The sequence below is a fragment of the Rhamphochromis longiceps genome, linkage group LG23 (genome assembly GCF_057381845.1).
Source record: "Rhamphochromis longiceps isolate RC_006_pf linkage group LG23, R_longiceps_female_GT1.1, whole genome shotgun sequence".
NCBI classification, from domain to species: domain Eukaryota; kingdom Metazoa; phylum Chordata; class Actinopteri; order Cichliformes; family Cichlidae; genus Rhamphochromis; species Rhamphochromis longiceps.
In genome coordinates this window covers 13,022,005-13,043,536 of record NC_140578.1, presented here as the reverse complement: position 1 = coordinate 13,043,536, position 21,532 = coordinate 13,022,005, and the positions used below count along the sequence as shown (strand labels likewise).

At 43.1% G+C, this 21,532-nt stretch overlaps 3 protein-coding genes across 8 annotated transcripts in view; 1 reads left to right on the top strand and 2 right to left on the bottom strand.

The window, feature by feature from the left end:
• Positions 1–22: 22 nt before the first annotated feature.
• On the bottom strand, positions 23–10,568 carry LOC146641428 (basic immunoglobulin-like variable motif-containing protein). 2 transcript variants are annotated; one of them, XM_085399676.1, is made up of 10 exons: positions 10,547–10,568; positions 5,804–6,346; positions 5,593–5,722; positions 3,644–3,739; positions 3,446–3,550; positions 3,268–3,362; positions 3,057–3,189; positions 2,176–2,259; positions 2,002–2,098; positions 23–1,923 (listed from the first exon to the last, which is right to left on the bottom strand). In XM_085399676.1, the coding sequence occupies exons 2-10, from the start codon at positions 6,276–6,278 to the stop codon at positions 1,627–1,629; spliced, it is 1,512 nt and encodes a 503-aa protein (XP_085255802.1). In that variant the 5' UTR covers positions 6,279–6,346; positions 10,547–10,568; the 3' UTR covers positions 23–1,626. The 2 variants fall into 2 exon arrangements, with proteins under 2 accessions (XP_085255802.1, XP_085255801.1); XM_085399675.1 differs by lacking the exon at positions 10,547–10,568 and adding an exon at positions 8,622–9,052.
• On the top strand, positions 9,176–14,379 carry LOC146641427 (inosine-uridine preferring nucleoside hydrolase). 4 transcript variants are annotated; one of them, XM_085399679.1, is made up of 7 exons: positions 9,176–9,245; positions 10,178–10,370; positions 12,201–12,389; positions 13,115–13,297; positions 13,442–13,553; positions 13,630–13,766; positions 13,844–14,379. In XM_085399679.1, the coding sequence occupies exons 2-7, from the start codon at positions 10,233–10,235 to the stop codon at positions 14,207–14,209; spliced, it is 1,125 nt and encodes a 374-aa protein (XP_085255805.1). In that variant the 5' UTR covers positions 9,176–9,245; positions 10,178–10,232; the 3' UTR covers positions 14,210–14,379. The 4 variants fall into 4 exon arrangements, with proteins under 4 accessions (XP_085255805.1, XP_085255806.1, XP_085255808.1 ...); XM_085399680.1 differs by having other exon boundaries at positions 9,184–9,245; positions 10,156–10,370; XM_085399682.1 differs by lacking the exons at positions 9,176–9,245; positions 10,178–10,370 and adding an exon at positions 10,501–10,641.
• A 1,014-nt stretch (positions 14,380–15,393) lies between these two features.
• tmem131 (transmembrane protein 131) overlaps positions 15,394–21,532 on the bottom strand; it is a 40,762-nt gene continuing 34,623 nt past the window's right edge. For both annotated transcript variants that reach the window (XM_085399673.1, XM_085399674.1), the window contains 11 exons: positions 19,519–19,937; positions 19,254–19,435; positions 19,046–19,176; positions 18,670–18,788; positions 17,808–17,942; positions 17,565–17,715; positions 17,293–17,411; positions 17,120–17,201; positions 16,600–16,703; positions 16,360–16,517; positions 15,394–16,275 (listed from right to left, as the gene is read on the bottom strand). In XM_085399673.1, the coding sequence (XP_085255799.1) occupies positions 15,997–16,275; positions 16,360–16,517; positions 16,600–16,703; positions 17,120–17,201; positions 17,293–17,411; positions 17,565–17,715; positions 17,808–17,942; positions 18,670–18,788; positions 19,046–19,176; positions 19,254–19,435; positions 19,519–19,937 (1,879 nt within the window). In that variant the 3' untranslated portion in view covers positions 15,394–15,996. The remainder of the gene's footprint in view (positions 16,276–16,359; positions 16,518–16,599; positions 16,704–17,119; positions 17,202–17,292; positions 17,412–17,564; positions 17,716–17,807; positions 17,943–18,669; positions 18,789–19,045; positions 19,177–19,253; positions 19,436–19,518; positions 19,938–21,532) is intronic.

Below are 21,532 nucleotides of genomic sequence, written 5' to 3'. Positions count from 1 at the left end.
CAAAAGGTGCAAAGAAACATGTAAAGGAACTGCTCGTGTCTGAAATAAACCATGAGTGTCACTCGGAGTGTCCAAAGTTTCTACAGCTCCTGTGTTTAAACACCAGGATTGTCTACCGTCCCCCCGGAGATTTCACGAAACACAACACAACGCCAGCAGCTTTCACGATACTTTAACTGGACGAGCCGCTGAACGCCAGGTGAGAAACGATCCCACCTCCTGTACCTGTACGATGAGCTGCGTCTGAAAGAATGTACAGTGGATGTGTCGGTGCAGCTCAGATTAAACCTGCAGAAACGTGTCTGTGATGAGCGGCAACGCCGTGAGGTTTGCTTTGAGTGGGTCCGACTTCTCAAAGCTCCTTTTATTTATTATTTATAGATTTATTCATTTATGATCTGCGGCCAAATCTCTTGCGGGAATGATTACAGCAAACCAAAGCATCCTCCCTGTTTCTATTAGAAGAAAACGTTCTGCTGGGATATTCTGCAGAAGTGTTGCACGTTTTCTGATTGGTCAAATATTTGAGCTTTTCGCAACAGGTGGCTACAAATGAGTTTATTAATTTCAGTTCTTCTGCTGCGTCTCGACACAACAACACAGAGCTATTGAAGAAATTCGGCTGCTGCCAATCCACATTTCCACAGACCGAAGAACCAAACTTGCCGTAGTGTTACAAAGAGAAAGTTGAGACGATTTACATGGGAAACATGTATTTGAGAATTATTTCTGAATTTTTACTCACTCAACACTCAACCTTTTTCCAGAGGAAATAACTGTAACTGGTTCAATGTCGCCCCGGTTAGAAGGACGCAGACGACTGATGGCCTCAAAGTTTACTTCGTTAGTTTGTCGGTTTACTGCTTCAGACTGAAAACACAAGGCTGGAAAACCATTTCAAGTTACTGCTGACCTGAAAGCTGCACGCAATGCTACATGGGCCAGAAATTTCATGTGGATCAGTCATGGAACTGCCTCTGTAATGATTGCGAAGCAGCTGTCTCCATATTGCTTGTCTTCACTGCTAAAGGACAAAGTGAGCAAAGAAAAAGGATATGGCCACAGGAGACAAACAAGAAGTGAAAACACCCTAAAGAGAGTATCTGCTTCAAAGCACTAAAATGAGCTGAACATGTGGTAGTCTTAAATATTCAAAAAAGACTCTTGTGATTTCTGTAAAGCTTCTACTGTCAATAAATTCAATAAAAACTGCTTCCTGGTCACTTCCCTCTATAGGTTTTTAACTGGGAGGAGACCCCCTAGCAGACCCATATCTCATTTTGACTGGGAACACCTTGGGATGCCGCAGGGGGAACGGGAAAGGTCACTGGGAAAAAGGATATCTGGCATAACCTGCTGAGCCTAGAAGTGACCCGACTTTGGATAAGCAGAAGAAATGGATGCATCGAGCAGTTTTAGGAGATGATTTTAAAAAAAATGAAACTACGTATCTGAGCTGTTTTTGGACATTTAAAGAGTCCTAACGCTTCACTAACAGTGCATTTTGGTGTTTTCATGCCGTTTATTAACAGTAAACTGCAGAAAACCCCAGACCTATTCTTTAACTTCATAACTTCACTACTGTTTAGATACTCAGTCCTCATCCTGCTCATCCCTAAGAACCTTTCAGTCTGTGATGTCTTCTTCGAGGTCGCTGTCGGGCGAGCTGCGCTGTCTGTACTCCGTGCTGTTGGACAGGCGTTTCCAGCTGGTGTCTTTCTGGCTTCCCATGCTGTGCGAGCGTCCCAGCTGGGCCATCCGCTTGGCTGACGTCCTCTCTTCGCTGTCGTCGCTCACGTGGGCCCTTTCCGTGGCAGATTGGTGAAAGTCGTGCCGCAGGTTTTCCAAATTCAGCGCCCAGGGGCCAAGCTTCTGCCAGTTGACCCTCTGGAAGGCCATGATGCAGTGCAGGTTTCCACCTACCTGCGAATGAAGAAGCCTTTTAGTTATTCACCATCTCAGACACACAAACATTTAAACAGCTGGTCTGAGAATTGGAACCTTTTTGGTTTTGCGGCGCTGAATCCCCCTCTCTGTGTGGCGAATGTCCAGGTATTCTGGATTTTGGGTGTTGAGGTCAGTCACGATATCCAGCCACCTGCAGAGAGAACTTCCTGTTAAACTGCTTAACAGCAGCAGACGTGGAAATGGAGTAAAAACTGAACAGAAACATACTTTTTACAATGAATAGCTGGATGTTTTCTGCTGGGTTCCCCGATTAAGATCCAGTATTCCATTTCGTTAGTGGGAAGAGCGCCCCTTCACAGAAAACAGGACAACATCTGTTACTAAAAACTAGTCAACTAATTTGTTAATATTTTCATATGGTGACATTAAGAATGTAAAGTCTCTTGTTTAAGTCCATAAGATTTTACATCTCAGGACATAATAAAAAAATCAGCTGCTCCTCAGAGGGTCATAAAATTAGGTAAATTAAGTTTTTTAAAGTGTGCTTTCATGGATTTAACCTTTAACATGCTTATTGTGGCCTGTAGAGTTATGGAGTTTCTCTGAGCACTGCAGGGTTTGAGCATGGAGTGAATATGCTGGGATGTCCACTCCTGGGAAGACTTAGCACACACCTGAATGTGCCGAAGCCTCTGCTTTTAAAGAGGTGTTCACACTTCCTGAGCACCTCTAAGAATAAACAGTTTCCTGTTACTTACCCTCTAATTCAAGTCAAGACTTTGTCCTCAGGACTGCAAAGAGTCCCATTAAAACGTCTTTTTCACGCAGCCAAAAGATTAAATAAAATCTCTAACAAACGTAAACTTACAGCAAACAATGCAACAAAGAAATATGACAAAACAAAACAACTCTACACAAAAAGAAATAAGCTAAATTAAAAAGTTAAAAAAAGTTAAAAAAAAAATGAACGAGCATCATCAAGTAAATATCTACATAAAATAAAATGAGCCTTTAATGTGGATCAATGCAGTAAACCGAAACCTCATTCATTATATTTTGTGCAGGGGCTAGCAGAAAAATCTCAAAACACAGCTTTTAGCGAGCACTGATCTAAATGAGCAGTTCTAACTGCTGTGACGTGGCGTTACCTGTACGCCTTTGCTGCTTTGAGCGGCGTGGCTTCGAACCCCACGGGGCAAAAGTAGTGGTTCTGACAGTGGTAAATGTAGGCCATGGATTCGTCCTTCAGGCCTTGTGTCAGTTTCATCAGAGCTCCTTCAGCTGAAAAGAAGAACGAGTTTAATCACTCAAGCTGCACATCTGTAAGAATAACAGCGCTGAGTGGGTCAGCTGACTCGCCTGTTTCTCCTGCTGTCTTGTGCTTTCCATGTGGTTTGTACAGAATATAGGAGCAACCTCGCACTCGGAAGTTGTCGTTGATTTGTCTGAACCACCTGTGAGGAAAACGCACTGACTGCAGACCTGCGCACTCTTTAGATTTTTTTTTTTTAAAGTAAAAGACGGAAGGTTTGTGTACCGCATCAGTGTAGCGTTGCCGGTGAAGGGACCAAACTTGATTTCTTCAAACGGCGGCTGAAACCCCAGAATATGCAGAGCTTCCTCCTGAGAGATGGGTGGCAGACTGGCAATGCAAACAAACATTTACACCTTTTATTCATCGCCCACACTTCATAAGCTGATTTTTTTTTTATGAGATAAGATGCAGGCTGCTCACTTTCCTGCGCCAAGCGTGCTGTACAGGAAGTTCCAGCAGGAAACCAGCGAGGAGATCCCACAAGACGTCTTATACTGTGGCCGACTGATGCAGTACCTGCAGAAAAATGGATTATAACACAAAAGACAGACTTCTGTTAAGGTAACGGGTCCTCTCCGAAAGAAGACAAGAGCTTCTGGAGAATCACCGGGGTTGCAATGAAAATACTTTTTTATGTGGGGTTTAATTTCTTCAAGTATTCATATTGGTTTATCAAAATTGCCAGAAATAACAGGAAATGCTGGATTACAGTAGGAAGGTAACAAATATTCACTGCCTTAAATCAATGTGCAACCATTCAGCAGAATGGCAGAGTCTTACTCCAGAAAAAACCCGGAGGACAGAGGCAAACATTTGGCACTGCCCTCACAGCTTTCAGTCATCCGCCTGTGCAATTACAATTTCAGATAAATGAACACTTCTAGATGCAGCTGTCACAGCCACAGCGACAACAAAACGAGACAGCCGTTGTGCTGTGAAAGAAAAACTCATTCAAATAAACACAAATGCGCTGACCGTGTCCTCGCTCTTTGGTTTCAAAACTTTACTGCCCTTCTTTAGTAAATCCTGACCCCAGGGGACAAAAAAGGGCATTGAGCTGGCTCTAAAGCTCTGCAGTGAAAATGGAGAGTGCAGAGAGTCAAATCAATCTCTCCCCTTTTATCTCAGACAATCAAATGTTTCCATCCATCCTCTATATGACTGCCATCTTGTGGCCACAGTCAGCAGTTGTCGCTAAAGCTGCGCTTATTTCATGCACAATGGAGACCATAGCTCCCTCTGTTATATAGTCGTGTCCGTCTCCCAGTAACACTGACCGGAGGAGCTTTTTTCTGATGGTTTGCATATGCACATTTTGGACAAACCTCTCGTCTGGTCTGATGGGAAACAAGAATGCAAGGGAAGCAACCCCGGCTCTGCTTTCACTGCTCTGATATCAATTATGATTGACCCTTTGTGTGGAAACACAGCTTAGTGGTGGAGTAGCAAGTAAAAGAGCTTCAGTGATTTACCGTCGGCGAATCACCTCAGCCGACATGTGTGATGTAGAGAAGATGAAGTTTGAAAAGGATGTTAATAACTCCTTTAGTACATTAGCAAGGGAAGCTATAACCATAATGGACATAATGGACAGTGGCGCTGACCATGTCTGGTCTAATAAAACAGGCAAGCTGAGCAGGTGCAGGCTCAGCAGCACTTTCAGAATAGCATCTATAAAAATCTCTAAACGTAATAGGTTTAACCAGCTGTTTTGCCAACACTCCACCAACATTTTCCATCCATATTTTAATCCCCCGATAGATATTGACCATTAACCACGTCACACAACACTCAACGCTTTTAATTCAGATTATTTTTTTGTGATTAATATTTTCATATACTTTTGTAGACCTGTATTTATCAGCTCATTAACTTTTTTAGAGATCATCGCAAACATGTGATGTTGGACATTAAACATTAAACAGAATAACTATTTACAATGCGCTCAACCTTAAACATACACAGCAGTTATATGTTTAAGGTAATATAAATAATACACGATTTAACACAGAGAGAGAACATTATTCTGTAGAGTGATTATTTTTACTTTTGATATTTTAGGCACAACTTTCCAATAAAACAGTTTCATGTATACTGAGGTGTTTTCATAGTGTTTTATTGGTTCTTTTCCTAAACAGATAGTAGATACAAAAATGTGAAGATGTCCATGTAGAGTGAAAATAAACAGCATGAATGGTATGTTTTAATCTGATCCAGTTTATCTTGTTAAATAGTGAGTAAATAGTAAAGAGAGATGTTTTTTGTTTGTGTGTACAGGGAGATGGAGGGGATGGTCTCTGCTTTCCTTTCTGTAAAAGTCACTGCACGAACATGGAGGAAATGAAAATGGAGGCTAAATATAACATTACCATCTTCTGAGGTCGAGCACTTTCCTCTGTTTGATCTCCTCCAGTGAGGCGTGAGGAGGGACATCTTGCAGGTTCCTGCTGGGTCTGTCGGATGACTTCATCTTCTTAGCGCCGCATTTCTTACCATTGCCTGAAAAAGTGTTTCAAAAAACATCAAAGTGTGACATCATGTAAACCAAACTGATTAAATTCACTTCCAGACCTTTCTTACTTGCTCTTATTTTCCTTGTATATGCAGTGTTGAAGTCTGCTGTGTCAATCTCCCAGGCCAAAATAGGCTTGGACACGTCCTCCATGTCACAGTCCTCGCCTGCCCCCCCACGGGAACCTCCAGTGTGTGCGGCACTGAGCTCTGTGGAGGGTTTGGGCTTTACACGTGGGGATCCGTCATCCTGCTTCTTTGAGAGCGCGTCCCTGCCTGTGTTTGGGGGGCAGTACACGGAGGCAGCCTGGTTTAAGAGGGCATAATCAGAGCAGACTGTGTAGAACTTCTCACGGGAGTGTGTGACTGGGCAGGTCCACGGCAGGTGGAGCTCAGCACTAGAAGCCCGCCTCACCCTCGCGGCATCCCGGGCCAGGGACCGAATCAGGCTGTGCTCCTCCTCCCTGTCTGCGGTCCGCTGCAGCCCTGATGGCTCCGCAGACCCAGACAGGTTTGTTCCCTGACCCTCTGAGGTGTTAGGCATCGAGCGGCCGCTAAGCTGACTGGCAACAGAACCGGACAAGACGGAACGCGATGATGGAGAAGTGACCTCTGCAGGGAAAAAAGGAGGTTATTCAAAATATATGAGAAGAAGATGAAAGTGCAGAGATAGAGACCTCACACTGCACTCAGATAGGAGAAATCAGTCAGCTAATAGTTTTATCTGACACAGAAACATCTGTATTACATCAGGATAGCTCAGCTCTGCTGCCACAAACACAGACACAGGGGAATCTTACATATGTTACATATCACAACAGATTTTTATTCACCAAGCTCTTTCTGTGTATTTGTTCTCCCTCTCCTTCTTCTTTATAATTTTTACCACACTGAGCTTGTCTTCCATTACTGTATTTTATTTTACCAAACTATTCTACTTTATTTTTGCCTTTTTGTTGCACGTGATGTTTAATATTTTAATATTTTTGCTTCTGTGAAAGGAATTTGCCTTCAAATGTATTTGGATCATACATTGGAGAGAATGCAGAACCAAAAAGCTCCTGAAACACATGAACCAACTTTCTTAGTCTAACAGTTACCATAACTAGCAAAATCCATCATTATCAAAAATTTCCAGTGGACTTTTCAACAAGATTGCTTAATAATTAAATAATTAAGTCCTACAGAGTGAGGGGATGCCTGAGGAATGGAGAAGAAGTGCACTGGTACTGATTTTCAAGAACAAGGGTGATGTGCAGAGCTCCACACCATGAAGCTGTGGGAAAGAGTTGTTGAAGCTAGGTTAAGTAGCAGCAGTATGCCTTCATGCTGAGAAAGAGCTCTACAGATGTAATGTGTGCTTAGGGAGTGTTGATGGGGGAGTACAGAAAAGGTCAGAAGGAGATTGACGGTCTCTGCATGGATCAGAGAAAGGATATTATAAGGCGCCAAAAGAGGAACTGCATAAGGAAGTCAGGAGTGGCAGAAAAGTATGTTAAGGTCGTGCAGGACATGTATGAGGACAGCGAGACAATGGGGAGATGTGTGTTAGGAGTGACAGATGGGTTCAAGTTGGGGGTGAGATTAAATTTTTTTCAGTGGTGATGGAGAGGCTGATGGATGAGGTCAGGCAGGAGTTTGCAGATGACACTGATCCGTAGTGATCAAGTGGAGTCTGCAGAGGTGGAAGTCTAACGAAAGACTTCTTTAAGTTGCTTGAAGACGTTTCATCTCTCATCCGAGAACCTTTATCAGTTCTAGGGTCAAATGGTGGAGAGTCCCAGATTTAAACCCTGTGGGAGTATCCCCCCAAGAGGGACAAAAGGACCCCCTAATGATCCTCTACCCAATCACATGAGCCAAGGTGTGAAAACGGGTGTAGGTCATAATCAGCCAAGGTTTCGGGTGAGCTCATTGTGAAACCTAGCCCCACCCTATCATGTGATTTCCTGAGGTCATATGGCCCAGGATGTGAGTGGGCGTTAAGGCGTCTGGGAAGGGAACTCAAAACTGGATTATAGATGGCAGACAGTTGGTGTCGTAAGCCACCGCCTTTGTTCAAAGATGGTCGCTCACAGTGGACATAAATGGCTTCTTTTACTCCTCTTTCAAACCATCCATCTTCTCTGTCCAAAATGTGAACACTGGCATTTTCGAAAGAGTGACCTTTGTTCTTTAGATGCAGATGGACTGCTGAGTCTTGTCACGTGGAGGTGGCTCTTATATGTTGTGCCATGCGTTGGTGAAGTGGCAGCAGAGGTGGAAGTATATACTGGAGAGAGGATGAATGGAGATCCGTAAAAGCAAGCCTGAATACATGTTTGTGGATGAAAGAGAGACGGATGGAGCACAGGTAACGAAGATAGATCGGTTTAAATAACTGGGGTAACTAACTCTCTCGACCGCGGACGAGAGAGGTGAAGACAGGAGAGCAGCAAGAGTGAGAGGGAAGGTTTACAAGATGGTAATGAGACCTGCTTTCATGTATGGTTTGGAGACAGGAGGTAGAGCTGAAGATGCTCAGATCTTCATTGGAAGGGATGGTGGACAAACATGAAGCAGATATCAAAAAAGAAATTTTATAGACAAAGTAGAGTGTTAATAGGCAGAGGGTCTTATACAATTGTAAAGCAAGCTAGCTCCTTCATTTATATACAGTCTTTAAATCGTCCCCCTGGCAAACCCAGTGTTGGTCCACGTTAACGAAAACACCTGAAACTATGAACATAACAAATTCCAAAGACATAATCCTGAATGTCACTTGTCAGGCTCACGGAGAGACAAACAAGCACTGTTCCTCTTAGCCTTTAGCCTACAATGAGTCACCTATCATAGAAACAGACAGCATGGCTCTTGATATCCACCTAAACATTAACTAACGGTTCACCTGTAAAGCTGCTGCGATCACCCACAAACATCCAATTTGGTTAGCGGACGTAAACACGCCCAGCCGTCATTTTCAGCATCACAGATAGACTCATAAAATCTTCAGTAATGACCACCCTTGGCGGGGAGGCGGAAAAAGATAAAGCTGAGAGCAAACTACCAAATCGCCGCACACATTAGCACGAAAAATGTGGAAAATAGCCGAAAATAAGCAACAAACGTCGTCCTTCTGACCCGCAGCCTCTTCCTGAGCAGGTCCATCGGACTATACCATTCTGAGGAGCAACCGGGAGGAAGGGAAATATCAACGTTGTTAAATTCTTACAAGATTGTTAAAAAAACAAAAACAGAAAGTTTAAATGAGCAAAAACACTTTTCATCGCACACATGTGTATGTTATTGCACTGCATTAAATTTACTACATATTTGGACGTGTCCAGTTGGCGCCTCCTCTTCCCGTCTCAGTAAAATTATTTCTCAGTTTAAACCAATCACAGTAGAGCGCTTGAATGGACGAGTCTCGTCAGCGTCACGTGATATATTCAGATAGTTCCTGAAAGTGCATACCGGGCAATTTAAATTTGTAGACTCAGAGACACGTCCGTCGATACATTTATTATTTGTGGTAATTATTAATCTCTAAATGCATTAACTTAAAAAAAATGTTATCTTATATGTAGTTTCATTAATATATATGTATGCGGTGAGTAAACGGTCACCGTTACCCACGGCGTTAACAGTTATTACTATGGCTTTAACGCCATTGTAACAAGTTAACATTGTTTTTCCATCCACCCATCCATTCTCCTCCGCTTATCCCTTTTCAGGGTGGGGGACTGGAGCCTATCCCAGTTGTCATAGGGCGAGAGGCAGGGTACACCCTGGACAGGTCGCCAGTTTGTCACAGGGCTAATTTAGAGTTATGTCTTTGGGCTGTGGGAGGAAGCCGGAGTACCCGGAGAGAACCCACGCAAACACGGAGAGAACATGCAAACTCCACACAGAAAGGCATATACTTAAAACATTTTCCAAAAACCCAGGAGTTGAGAATCTCAATACCTCCATTGGTTTTGCCGAGAGCAAGTTAAATGCAGACATGCAGTAGGCTTGAATGGGAAACTGCCTGCTGATATTTAGCAAAGAATCATCAGTTACTAATGTAACATAAACTTTTATAAACCTATAGACATGTAATGACATGTAGAGCTGCATATTCTGTAAATTAGTTTCTGTGTATATGGAAATAAATATAATGAAGTTAGTCTGTAGGCACATTTTGAGGCAGATCAGTTTGTACTAAAAAGGGAAAGTTGAGACTGAAGGCAGACGCTGTCCCAAGCATCTTTATACATCGCCCTGTGGTCCAGAGGACGACCCCTGTACCACAATGCACACAAACACAGAGTGCATAGCTGCTGATCATAGCTATACTGTTAAAAGTGTATGTCACTTTTAACAGTATAGCTACAAAAAATGTTAATAATGACAGCATGAATAATAACATAACGGTTAATATTTTTCTGCATTATTTCAAGGCATTATTTTAAACGTTTAAAGGTTACCAGTGCCACGCCCTGTACTCATACCAGTAAGAAAGACTGAGGAAAGAAAAATGGAAGAGATTGAGACAAGACAGTGTGACAGAGGGGAGACGGCTATAAGAGAGAGACCGGAAATGTGTCCCTCTGCGGCTCACGAATTGCTCGAGCGCCTGCGGAGGCTCTTTGAAGCTCACGCACGCAGACCTAAGGTGAGTCTGTTCATTGGAGATCCGACTTAAACCTTTAAAAGCGAAAATATAATTACATTACTTGCAGTTTAAACCGCACGATCACTCTATAAATACAGATTGGCCGTTTTTGTAGTGGACATACTGTGATTTCTTTCTTCTAACAGGTGACCTGACTCTAAAAACTATAAGCAAACCTGAACTTTGATCTTTGCGCGTCCTCTGGCGGTCGTGGCTTGCTATTGGATCACTTCCGGTTCCTGTTACTACTTACAGTGGTGTTTTTCAGCAGGTTAATCTGTGCATTACATGCTTACATGCTTTTGTTTAACGGCTCATTTCACAATGTAACCTTCACGTTCTTTATCAGAAACACACTCTTTGCTGAATCATCTGCAAATTATACGCATAATATTCACTCATTGTTTGTTTAGGAAGCTAACCTAATTGCTAAGCTTAGCCGAATCACTAGCAGAATGACTTCTCCTGTCCCTGGTGGTGTGCTATATGATAACAAGTAAAATACAGGGCCAATCTTACCGATACGGATACTTCAAAGTTATAAAAGCAGTTTATACAGAGCAGTGTGCTTGAACATGTTACAATGGTCACTAAATCACAGCGATAGTAACTTTCCATAATAATTAGTTAACACAACAAAACAACCCTTTCAGCTTGTCATGTATTTTGAAACGTTTTTTGGTTTTTAAAAGAATTTATTTCATTTAATTTTTTTTAGAAACCGAGTTTTAAAGAACCTTGGGTCAACTTCTGTTTTAAATATTTGTTCATGGTTAAGATATGTTTTTCAGTTCCAATACTAGAATTTATTTAACACATTTCAGATGATAATATTATTTGAATAACCAATAATACTTCTTTTTATTTACATAACGCCAAATCAGATCAACAGTTGCATCAAGATGCTTTTTATTGTAAGGCAAAGAGCTAACAATCAAGATGACCCCCTATGAGCAAACCTCACAAACTTACTTACTTAAATACTTTGAGTAATTGAGTTCATTATTATTAGGTTGTTTTAAAAACATTCTGAAAAGCCTTTAGTTTTCAGGGCTCTCTTTTGTGGAAACAGCTCCCAGTTTAGTCAGATTTGTGTGGGATATTTTGCTCTTCGTAACAAGTAACAAATATGATTGATGTGATATTGGTGTCAAAACTTTTTTTTTCCTGTAAAAAGATTTTAAATGCGCCTTTCGGTACCTTTCTGAACTAAAATGACACCACTGACTCTAGTATTATCTGTAGGATTTTCATTGCTAATAGAGCATTTCCCTGGCATTTCTTGTTTTAACAAACACAGAAAAGAAAAAGGGCTGAGGGGTAAATCAAACCCGATAACAGGATAACACTCCTCAGAGGTCATGGTGAGGAATATTACACTGCTGTTTAGTCTTTGATTGAAGACTTGAAGATTAAAATGTCAAAAAAACAACAAAACAAAACCGTCTCTTGCCAGAAAGAGTAACCTCAGAGTCCAAAGGGTCACCGAGGAGAAGTTAATCTGTATGAGTGTCTCCACCTACCTGTACTGCCACAGCCAGGTGTGAGGCAACAAGAACCGAGGCAGGCTCCAAAGGTACAGAAGTCCACTAGAGGAGTTTCTCTCAGCAGATACAGGTAATGATGACAAAGGTCCTTCAGACAGCTCTGAATACTGAGCAGAATCTACTGTGTGAGCTGAGAATCAGGATCCTGGAGATATTTGATAGGCAGAGCAGTGAAAAACTCCTCTCTAATGAAAAACCAGGTGGTGCATATGTCCGCCTGTTAGGAGCTCATCATATTTTACTGTTTTACAGTTAATGTATTGTGTTGTTTGTAATCTTACAGGAGACCATGGAAAAGAAGCTAATGATCATCGACACCGATTGCGGCATAGACGATGCTCAGGCAATAATGATGGCGTTGGCGGCGCCTAACATCCACATCCTGGGCGTCACCTGCGTGTTTGGGAACACGACGGTCGACAACGTGTGTCAGAACGTTTTGAGGGTGCTCTCAGTCTGTGAGCGTAACGGGGTGCGTTTACTGAAGCTGTCTGAACAATCACAATCTGAGGAAATGCAGATTTGTGTATTTTAATATAGATGTAATGTTCTTAAATGATTCATTTTCTATGAATTTTTTACTGAATGTTTCACCTGCTGTGCAGCACTTCGGTTCACGTGTGTTTAAATGTGCTGTAGAAACAGTCTAAGTTGTTACTTTTCAAAGTATTGGTGTAGCACAAAGACTCATTAGTCACAACAATTAGGGTATTGTCGAAATTAGAAGAGCACAGACCTCCAGCTATTCAAATATCAATTATTAAATAAAAACTGCATCACACACACACAGATGTTATGTTTAGAAACAATGATCTGTTTCTAAACTGCCCTCTCTGAGGTCCCTTTAAGGATTTTTTTTTTTTATACCTTTGTAAATCATCCATTGGTTGTTTAAACAGATGGGATTTGTCTGCCTTTGAGAGTCAGTAACAGACTTCCTGTCATGCATGTTCATAAAATGTTAGTTTAACCAGATTAGGAGAAAGGTTCCTGGACTAGTGAATTTCTGCTCACATAAACACAAATGGCAGCATTAAAGTAACATCCTTGGCGGAGTTTAATATATTGTAATCTTTGGTATTTTGTGACAAGTCTTGCTGAGCCTGGCCAGCAGGGTTTACACCGCAGTGTTGTGTCGGCAGAACTCAGGTGTTAATCTGTAAGGAAAGCTGCACTAATCTGAACTTCCTCCTGTAGATTCCAGTGTTTCGAGGTTCTGCTGGCCCTCTGGTTGGAGCGGGAAACTCACCCACTGACCACTTTGGAAGTGATGGACTCGGAGATGTGATAAAGGAGAAAGATCCTTGTTGGGAGGAGAAAATCCAAAAGGAGCATGCAGTTACCGCAATGATAAGACTGGTGTCCGAAAACCAGAACCAGGTTCAAAAACTCCTTCGTTTAGTCACAATTTGATCCTAAATTGTGATGCGTTTCCCAAAGAGCATGATTCTTTGCTCAGTTAGGCACAGATCTCAACAATTCCCCTTGAGAAAACACTAATGGAAGAAAACATGTCCTCCACAGGTCTCCTTGGTGGCTCTCGGCCCGCTCACTAATCTGGCGCTGGCGGTCAGACTTGACCCCCATTTTCCCCAAAAGCTCAGGGAGGTGTACATCATGGGCGGCAACATGGAAGGTAAAACGGCCTCGTGGTAACTGGTGTTCGAGCGTGAGGCGTTCAGGAGTGAATAATGGTGCTTCTGCCTTTATAGGAAAAGGAAACGTGACTCTGTGTGCAGAGTTTAACTTCGCCATGGATCCAGAGTCGGCCTATATTGTTCTTGAGGAGTTCCTCTGTCCTACCTACCTGGCATCGTGGGAATATGCGTGCAGAAACGCACTGACGTGGGTAAGATCTCCACGCTTAGAGAAGTGCATGGCCCTGCCATGTGGGTCACTTTAAACTGAAATTCCTGATTTGTGCAGGAGTTCCTTGAGGAGCTCGTCAATCAGGACGCTCCAGCTGCACGCTTCATGAGGATGATAACGTCTAAATGCTGGGCTTATTCCAGAGAGGCCATGATGACTAAGAGAGACGTGTACTTTGGGCCGGGCTTTGTCTCCTATGATTCCTACGCGATGGCGGCCTGCATCGACCGCAGCGTGGTGACGGAGAGCATCGAGTGTCCCGTCCGCGTGGAGCTCCAGGGCTCCATTGCTCGAGGCATGTTGGCGCTGGATCGCACAAATCAGCTGAAGAAGAGCCACAGCGTGTTTGTGTTGACTAAATGTGACACAGCCAAGTTCAGCGAGCTTCTGAAGGAGTCCCTCAGACAGCCCTGCAAGAAGTAAAGTCTGGACTTCCTTCATTTAACTGCTGCATCACTAAGTGCCCTTTGACTGACATCATTTTATAGCCACAAATGATGTCAGGGAAGATGGTTACTAAATTTTCCCACCTGACCAATCACAATAAGCTGGATTTTTTGGAATGTTTTATTTAATAAAGCAATGCAACCTTTTACCGTTATAGGCGATCGTGATTGTTTAAAATTAAAATCCCTCAAGAGTACATCAGAGCTAAGGACATTTAAACTGCAACCAAATCAATTTTAGACCCACTCCAAGTGTCACAATCTAAAAAATAAAAGCTATATCAGAAAATGATTTGGACTCAGGAGGATTCACGGCGAAAAGATGAGTGAAATTTTACAAAGAATGCACTTGGTAAAGTTTTTCTACGATTAATAATCAGAAAACGGATCGAACATTGAGGGTAACAAAGCTTGAAACTTTGTCACATGAAAGTTGTTTGTACTCATCTCACAAACACACCAAATCATACTGAGTAAATTTTTATTCTGTTTCCAATAATAAACTTTTAGCATCAGTAACATGCAACGTAACAGCACTAACGTAAAATCTCTTACATTAAAAATTACAATCTGAGACATAAGATGAGGATGCTCCACTAAACACGTGCTACGTTAACTTTAAAAATACCCTTTGGAGGGTTTCATTGGCTGTATGTTACTGTGTGCCAGTAATATATATAATATTCTTAACTAAAAATGTTTCCTATCATAACTTTGTCAATCGACTTTTTACTTTGTTTTTTAGGATAATGGGATATCGTGTCATAAACACATATTTATGTATGAGGAACAGAACCAGCATTGTTACCGTGGATATTTGATCGGTTTTCTTCAAACAGTAGTTTTGGGTAAACTTTTAGGGCTCAGGCTTTCAGGTGAAGCGCACAACAACCTAAACCTCTCTGCTGTTCCATGTCCAGTCGTGGATGCTCTTTGTAATGAGGTCAGTGTACGTACCCGAAGCTTCAGACGGCTCTTCAATCATTCTGAGGTTTTTCTACGTCTTGGGTCATAAAGGCTGGCTTTAGACACAGAATGCACTGAGGGGCTGCAATGAGGCCCAGTGTCATATAAAGAAGGATCATTTTGAATCATGCAAAGCTGTTGTAAAAGCCTAAAGCTTGAAATGTTTCAATGGAATAAAAAACCTGAAACATGAGCGTTTCTGCTGAAATCCTTTATTTAATTTTGCTGACAAATCGAGGTGATGTACAATACAAACCTCAAACTTAAATATTTTTTTGATCACCTGACCAATTTATTCCCACAGAAGGCTTTGAAGAAGAAGAAAAAAAAGTAGTGGGGACATGAATTTTCTTGAAGCTTTTTTGGGGGCTGTTTCATGAAGAACAACTCTGGATTTATTCAAGATCCCTGCAGCCAAATAAAAGCCTGGTGCAATGACAGACCTCAAAGCCACCAGTAGGAATCCAAGTGATGGTGAAAGCGGGACTTATGGCTTCAAATAGACATCTATTCCAACATTAATACTGAACTTAAGAGATTTTGCTCCAAGTGTCACTTTTAAAGGACAAACGCAGCCTTCGCCATGCTATCAGCCTCTTAACTTTAGGGAAACCTGTTAAAAGAAATTCAAATAAAAGTAAGCATCCCTCCCCACCCCCACCCCTCGGGAATAAAAAGCTGCAGAGACCTATACGCAGCGCCAGGCTGGCGATCGCTCCAGGCTGCTTCTTGTCGGGAATCTGATTACATGAGAATTTGCTTTATGAGTACAGAGAACTTAAGTGCTACGGCGTGGCCTTAGTTGGTGTTGTTGGAGGAGCTGGGCCACGGCTCAGAGCTGCGCCTGCTAACGGTGGGGCCCCACATGCTCCAGGGGTTGTAGGTCCGACTCATCTCGGTGGAAGCCACCACGGCTGGCGGTGGCGACGGAGCGGAGCTGCTGACGAGATCCGTCAGAGGTGTCGAGGTGGTGGTTGGAGGGAAAGGGTTTAAGGCTGGCTCTGCACTCGTTGACCAAATGGAGCTGCCGAAGGGTGTGGTTGTAGACCACGGGTTGCGGCCGTTTCCCAGGAGTGACTAAGGGGGAAAAAAATTTAATAAAATCATGAACAGGAAGTCGGAGTATCTGCGAACTGCATCATATCACAGAAAAGATCTCACTGTGGCTGAGGTGGGCGTAGAGCTGGGGGTGCTGGTCCAGGAGTGCAGGGGATCAGTGGGGCTCGGTATGTCCCAGATGGAGGAGGGGACGGTGGTAGTGAACTCTGGCCAGCTCTGCTGAGGCTCAGATGGCTTTTGGAGACTCATTCCACTGAACACTAAAAACAACAGACACCACACACATTTTAGCTGGAAGGCTGTGAACAATCTGAACACGAGGCTCTGCGTCCGTCTGCTTACCTCCCGTCAGGTTGAAGTGGTTGTTGGAGCCAAAAGCGGAGAAAGAGTTGGCCGACTGGTAGTTTGGACTGCTGGTCGTGTCGATTGGACTCCACAGTCCAGAGCTTTAAGATAAAAAGGAACGCTCAGTTAATAGAGCTGGCCCTGGGACACCGATCCAGAGTACTGCACATTACTGTCAGGCCACGATCGCAAGAGAGTGGAAATTTGTGCAGCAGTGTGCTGATCTACAAACAAGGACACAGCCACTTCCTTTCAATCCAATCCAAACATTTGTGGAGAGAACTGACGAGTTTCAGGACAGAACCGAAGCCTTGGCACCTGTTCGCAGCTTTGAGCCATTCACCTGCGCCAATACCATCCTCATAATATCTGCTCTGTCATTCCAAATAAATGAACACTCCTTTGGCAGAGCAGAATATCACCTTGTGCTTATTTCAACACTAATTTCAGCTCAATTTGCAGTAAACTGCCTCTAAAATGAGATATTTGTGCTGGTGCACACTTTCCTTCCTGTTACCTGTCTGAGCTGTCGCTTTCAAAGGATCTCATGTGCTCCAGACTCTTGCCTTGGCTGTCAGTTTTACCTGCACCAGAGCCACCTGAGGGAGGCAGAAAACATCCCGTAAACAAAGCACAGTGGGAAAAATGTTCCCACTAACATAAAGGACTGATTCAGCGCTCCATATTCACCTGGGCTTTTGTCATAACCTTTAGTTACAGCGTCAGCAAAGGTGAGGTTCCCGTTTTTGCCCGGCTGCGGGAGGGCTGCAGGCAGTTTATTTCCTGGGGCTTTCTTCTGGTTTATCTCACTGTGAATATACAGCACGTGTTCAGTACTCTTGTTAGAATTGCAGCATGCTTTATTCTGACAAATCAAGATAAAACATGTCCTGTCTATGGCCTTGGCGCCTCTCACTGTTAACAAGAGTCCTAAACGACTGACTGTCCTGCATGTGAATCACCTGTTGCTGCTGACCACACTGCTGTAGGTTCCTCGAGACAGTAAGCTGGGGGAGGTGGGTGGAGGGGAGCAGGTCCCAGCTGTGGCCGATCGCTTCAGGAAAGGATCTGCATTTATCGTCTGCAGGGAGATCTGCTGAAGACTGTCAGCTGCTGCAAAAGGAGACGGGAGTAAAGCAGCTCGTTAGACTCGTCGAAGACCGGTCTGAACGCGAGCTGACGCCACCGATTGGGTCTGGACTTACGGATGCTGTTTTTGGAAAGAGGGACGTCCCACTCAGGTGAAGCGCACTCCTTCTCTCCTTCAGAGCTGCTGCTGTGTCCCAGCTCTGACGCTTTGGGGAAAAAGGAAGGCCGCCCGTCCTCCAGCTTTCCGTCTACTGTGAAAAACACGCCAAAACCACCAAGGTCATTCTGTGGAAAGTGCCTCTTAGTTGCCTGCTGGCCTTAGTGGATCCGACTCTAAGAATCGGCTGATTTTTATTCAGCATGTTACATGACGCCATGCAAAGTTTTACCTTTATAATATGACTGAACTTTGGCACTGCTTATTCGTGTTATTTTTACTTCCTCGTAATTTCGAAGACAGACACATGAAATCTATGTTTGTATAAAGGTATAAAGGAGACGTTTAATATCCTGTAAGTTGTTTTGAGCAGCCACCCAGCCCACATGAAAATATGACCCCGCAGTGAATTTTCAGAAACAGATGAGGGCACTAATGCTTTCTGATTCTGCTCCTCTACATCACAGACATTAAACTGCTGCTTTTTATTCAAAGTATGAGCCCATCATAGTGACGCTCAAAGAAAAAAACCCATAAAGAACAAAAACATGATTATATCTTGGCTTTAGACCATCAGATAGATAGATAATCAGGTGCTACACCCACTAAAAGTTAAAGGACTGAGCGTCTTTAAATGTGTTTTTCAGCTCTGGAAATTTCATGTGAATATCTGCTGTATTTATGAAGCCTCAAAAATGGCAGTAAAAACAACGAGAAACCCCTCATGTACTTCGAAGGCCTGTAATACTGAAAATATTCACAGTATGAAGGTCAAATTCTGGATGGCATAATTAAATAAAGTTATTGTATACAAAACTTACATCTAGGTTTCTGTAGAGGTCTCGTCTTTGTGATGCTGGTGAGAGGATGGAGAGATTTGGAGGGGAAGTTCTTCCGCTGCTTGGTCTCCAGCGGTGTTACGTAGGGCAGCTCGAGAGAACTGAGAACACGAACGATTTGTTCAGGAAGAGAACAAAGTGGAAGCAGTGGCTTGTAGTTTAACTTGTAGGTGACTGCGTGGAGTCACACTGAGCATTTCTATGTGCCACTGATGTTTTTGGTCAGATATCAGACACAAATAGAACATTAAGAAAAGCCTTCTGTGGAAAATGTGAGGTCATAAATGAGTCCACTGTGTTATTTTAGTCACTTTAGGATGAAAAGTAAAAAAAAAAAGAAAAAAAAAAAGACTCAAACCTGGATTTTTCTGCTTGGTTCTCCTTCTTTGTGATTACTTGTTTCTTCATTTTAGGTTTTATAAGAAAATTTGATGTTTCTTCTTTTGCCATTTCCGGGGTTATTGTCCTTCCTTTCTTTTTTACTGGTTCCTGGAAAAAGTGATGCATATTTTTAGCAAACAACAAACAGAGACCATGTGCTGGCACATACTTTAACATTTTTTTACCTCTTTAATGTTTGTCTCCACATCTGGATTGGAGGTCTCTGTAGTCGTGGAGGAGCTGTCGTCGTTGTCGGCGAGATCTTTGAGCTCGTCTCCCTGAGTCTTTACTGTTGACTTTTTCTCCTTCTCTTCCTTCTTTCTCTGGGCTTTTGCTTTAGCGCGCAGCTTCCCTTTGGATTCCAACCCTGCAAACGATATCAGCACACACTGTAAAACGCTGTGAACGACCACAGAGAATTTCTCCTCTCATTAAAAGTTGTGTCTGTACCTTTGCTTGGTATGGACTGAGAACTCTGCTCCTGAAGAGTTTCGGGACTGAGCGGCTCTGGACGGTCGAGGTCGTTGTCCATGGCTCCAATGAGGTTGGCGAACTCGTCGTCGGGGCAGATGCCTCTGTGAGGCAGCGACGGGCTGCCTAAGCTTGGACTCTGGAGGTCAGGCTGTTTGGTGCTGCGACCTTTGCGGTTGGTTACCTGGCAGGGAGCTGGAGGGCCTTCGTTGCCAGAGACTGAACTTCCTTTGGTGAGCTGGGAGGAAGGAGGTTGCATAGGTGGGCGGGTGAAGCTGATCCTGGACCTGTTACCCTGGCCGTCGGAGTCTGGCGAGGGACGGCTGCTGTTCTGTCGGCCTCCCCGAGCTGACCCGTTGGTGGATGCGTATAAACCTCTGGAGTTTTGTGGTGGGTCGCTATAGATGAGTGTTCACAAAGAAGTCTGTCAGTAACTCTGTATATGCACATTTATAGTTTTAACATTTAAACTGTCTCTGGGCGTTGATAAAGAGCGTCAAACACGGCGGTTCAAATCTGTGAAGCCCCTGCTCGCTGCAGGGAGAAGCACCTCATCCTCTGAGTGACACACTGAGCACTAAGTGAGCATTAACAGGAACGACGGTGACAGAAGCTTAACTTTCAGGGGAAAAAAGCTTTTCAAAATCTTATTTTGTGGCAAAATCATCAAACCTTCTCGGAGGTTTGACTGCTGAGTCTATAGATTATTTAAAATAATTTCATAATTTCTTGAAATAAATGCTCAAATAGGCTCCCAGAACGCTTTAAAGATGGCTGCCGAGTGAGAAGATTTGCATGTAGAACTATTTGGTCTTGATTTGAATTCTCAGCTGTACTGAGAACAAGCACAAGATAAAAAAAGTTTATCCGCAACCATAAAGTTTTGCTTTGTGCTCCATCTCAGTGCGCCTCCGATTAAAATTCAAATCGACTGAATGGCCGGCGATAACGGCCAATAAGCTGTTTCAGTGCCAGATATGGTAAAAACTGCAGGAAGCGGTTAGCCACAGGCAAACGGCCATCAGCAACCTTCTTGGCGCGTCAGAGGCAATTAATCCAGTTAAAAAACAGCAAAAATCTTCAAATGTTTGGACATTTTAATGACTGAAGCCTGAAGTTTAAGGAGTGCCTGATTATAAGGGCCAGATCTGGACTGCAGGTCTAAATTTTGAATGAATGAAAAATGACATTACAGAGAAATGATGCTCATTGGAGTAACTACTCAGTGCACGTAGAGCTGTGGGATTAACATGAATTTATTAATCTGTGAATTCTATAAATTTCAATGATACCTATATGAGGAGAGCTCACATGGACGCATGAATGTGTAGAGCTAAGGATGTTAACAAATGGGAAATGCTGGGGTGCCCATCATGGTCGTGGTTCAAAAATGTATTTTAACTTCAGCTGCCAACTCTACAAGAAAGCAGCTCTTAGTCTATAACACACACACACACACAAAAAGCTTCACGCTCCCGGGGAAGAACAGCTGGAGGTGATGGACAGTCGGTTTCCAGGTTTGGTGAGATCTGAACTATGTGCGAACAGCATCCTAATAAATGACTTCAACATGCTGAAAAGGACTGAAAAGCTGGCTACGGACGCTTGGACGGGCTTAACGTGTCCAGGTGAGAGTCACGCAGGTAAGTGTGCACATGTTCTTTTTGTGGTTAGGAGGCTAGGAGCCAAAAAAAATTTTAGTTTGGTGTGAAAACGACACTAATAATAATAATAATAATATTACGTTCACCCTCACATTCAGATGTTTAGAGGTTGGACACTGATCCTGTTTTATCTTTAAAAATTGTTCTAAGTTCTGCACACAAACATTTGAAAGGATAATTTTTATTGTGCGTTTGCTGCACCACTTTTACGTCCTCTTTCATCTCAAAAATCAGTTCTCTTTACCAATATGTGCTCGCACCTTTGAACACACCCGCTTGTGCCACGTGATCGGGCTTTGCCCAGGTTGTCACTGAGCATTTACACTTAC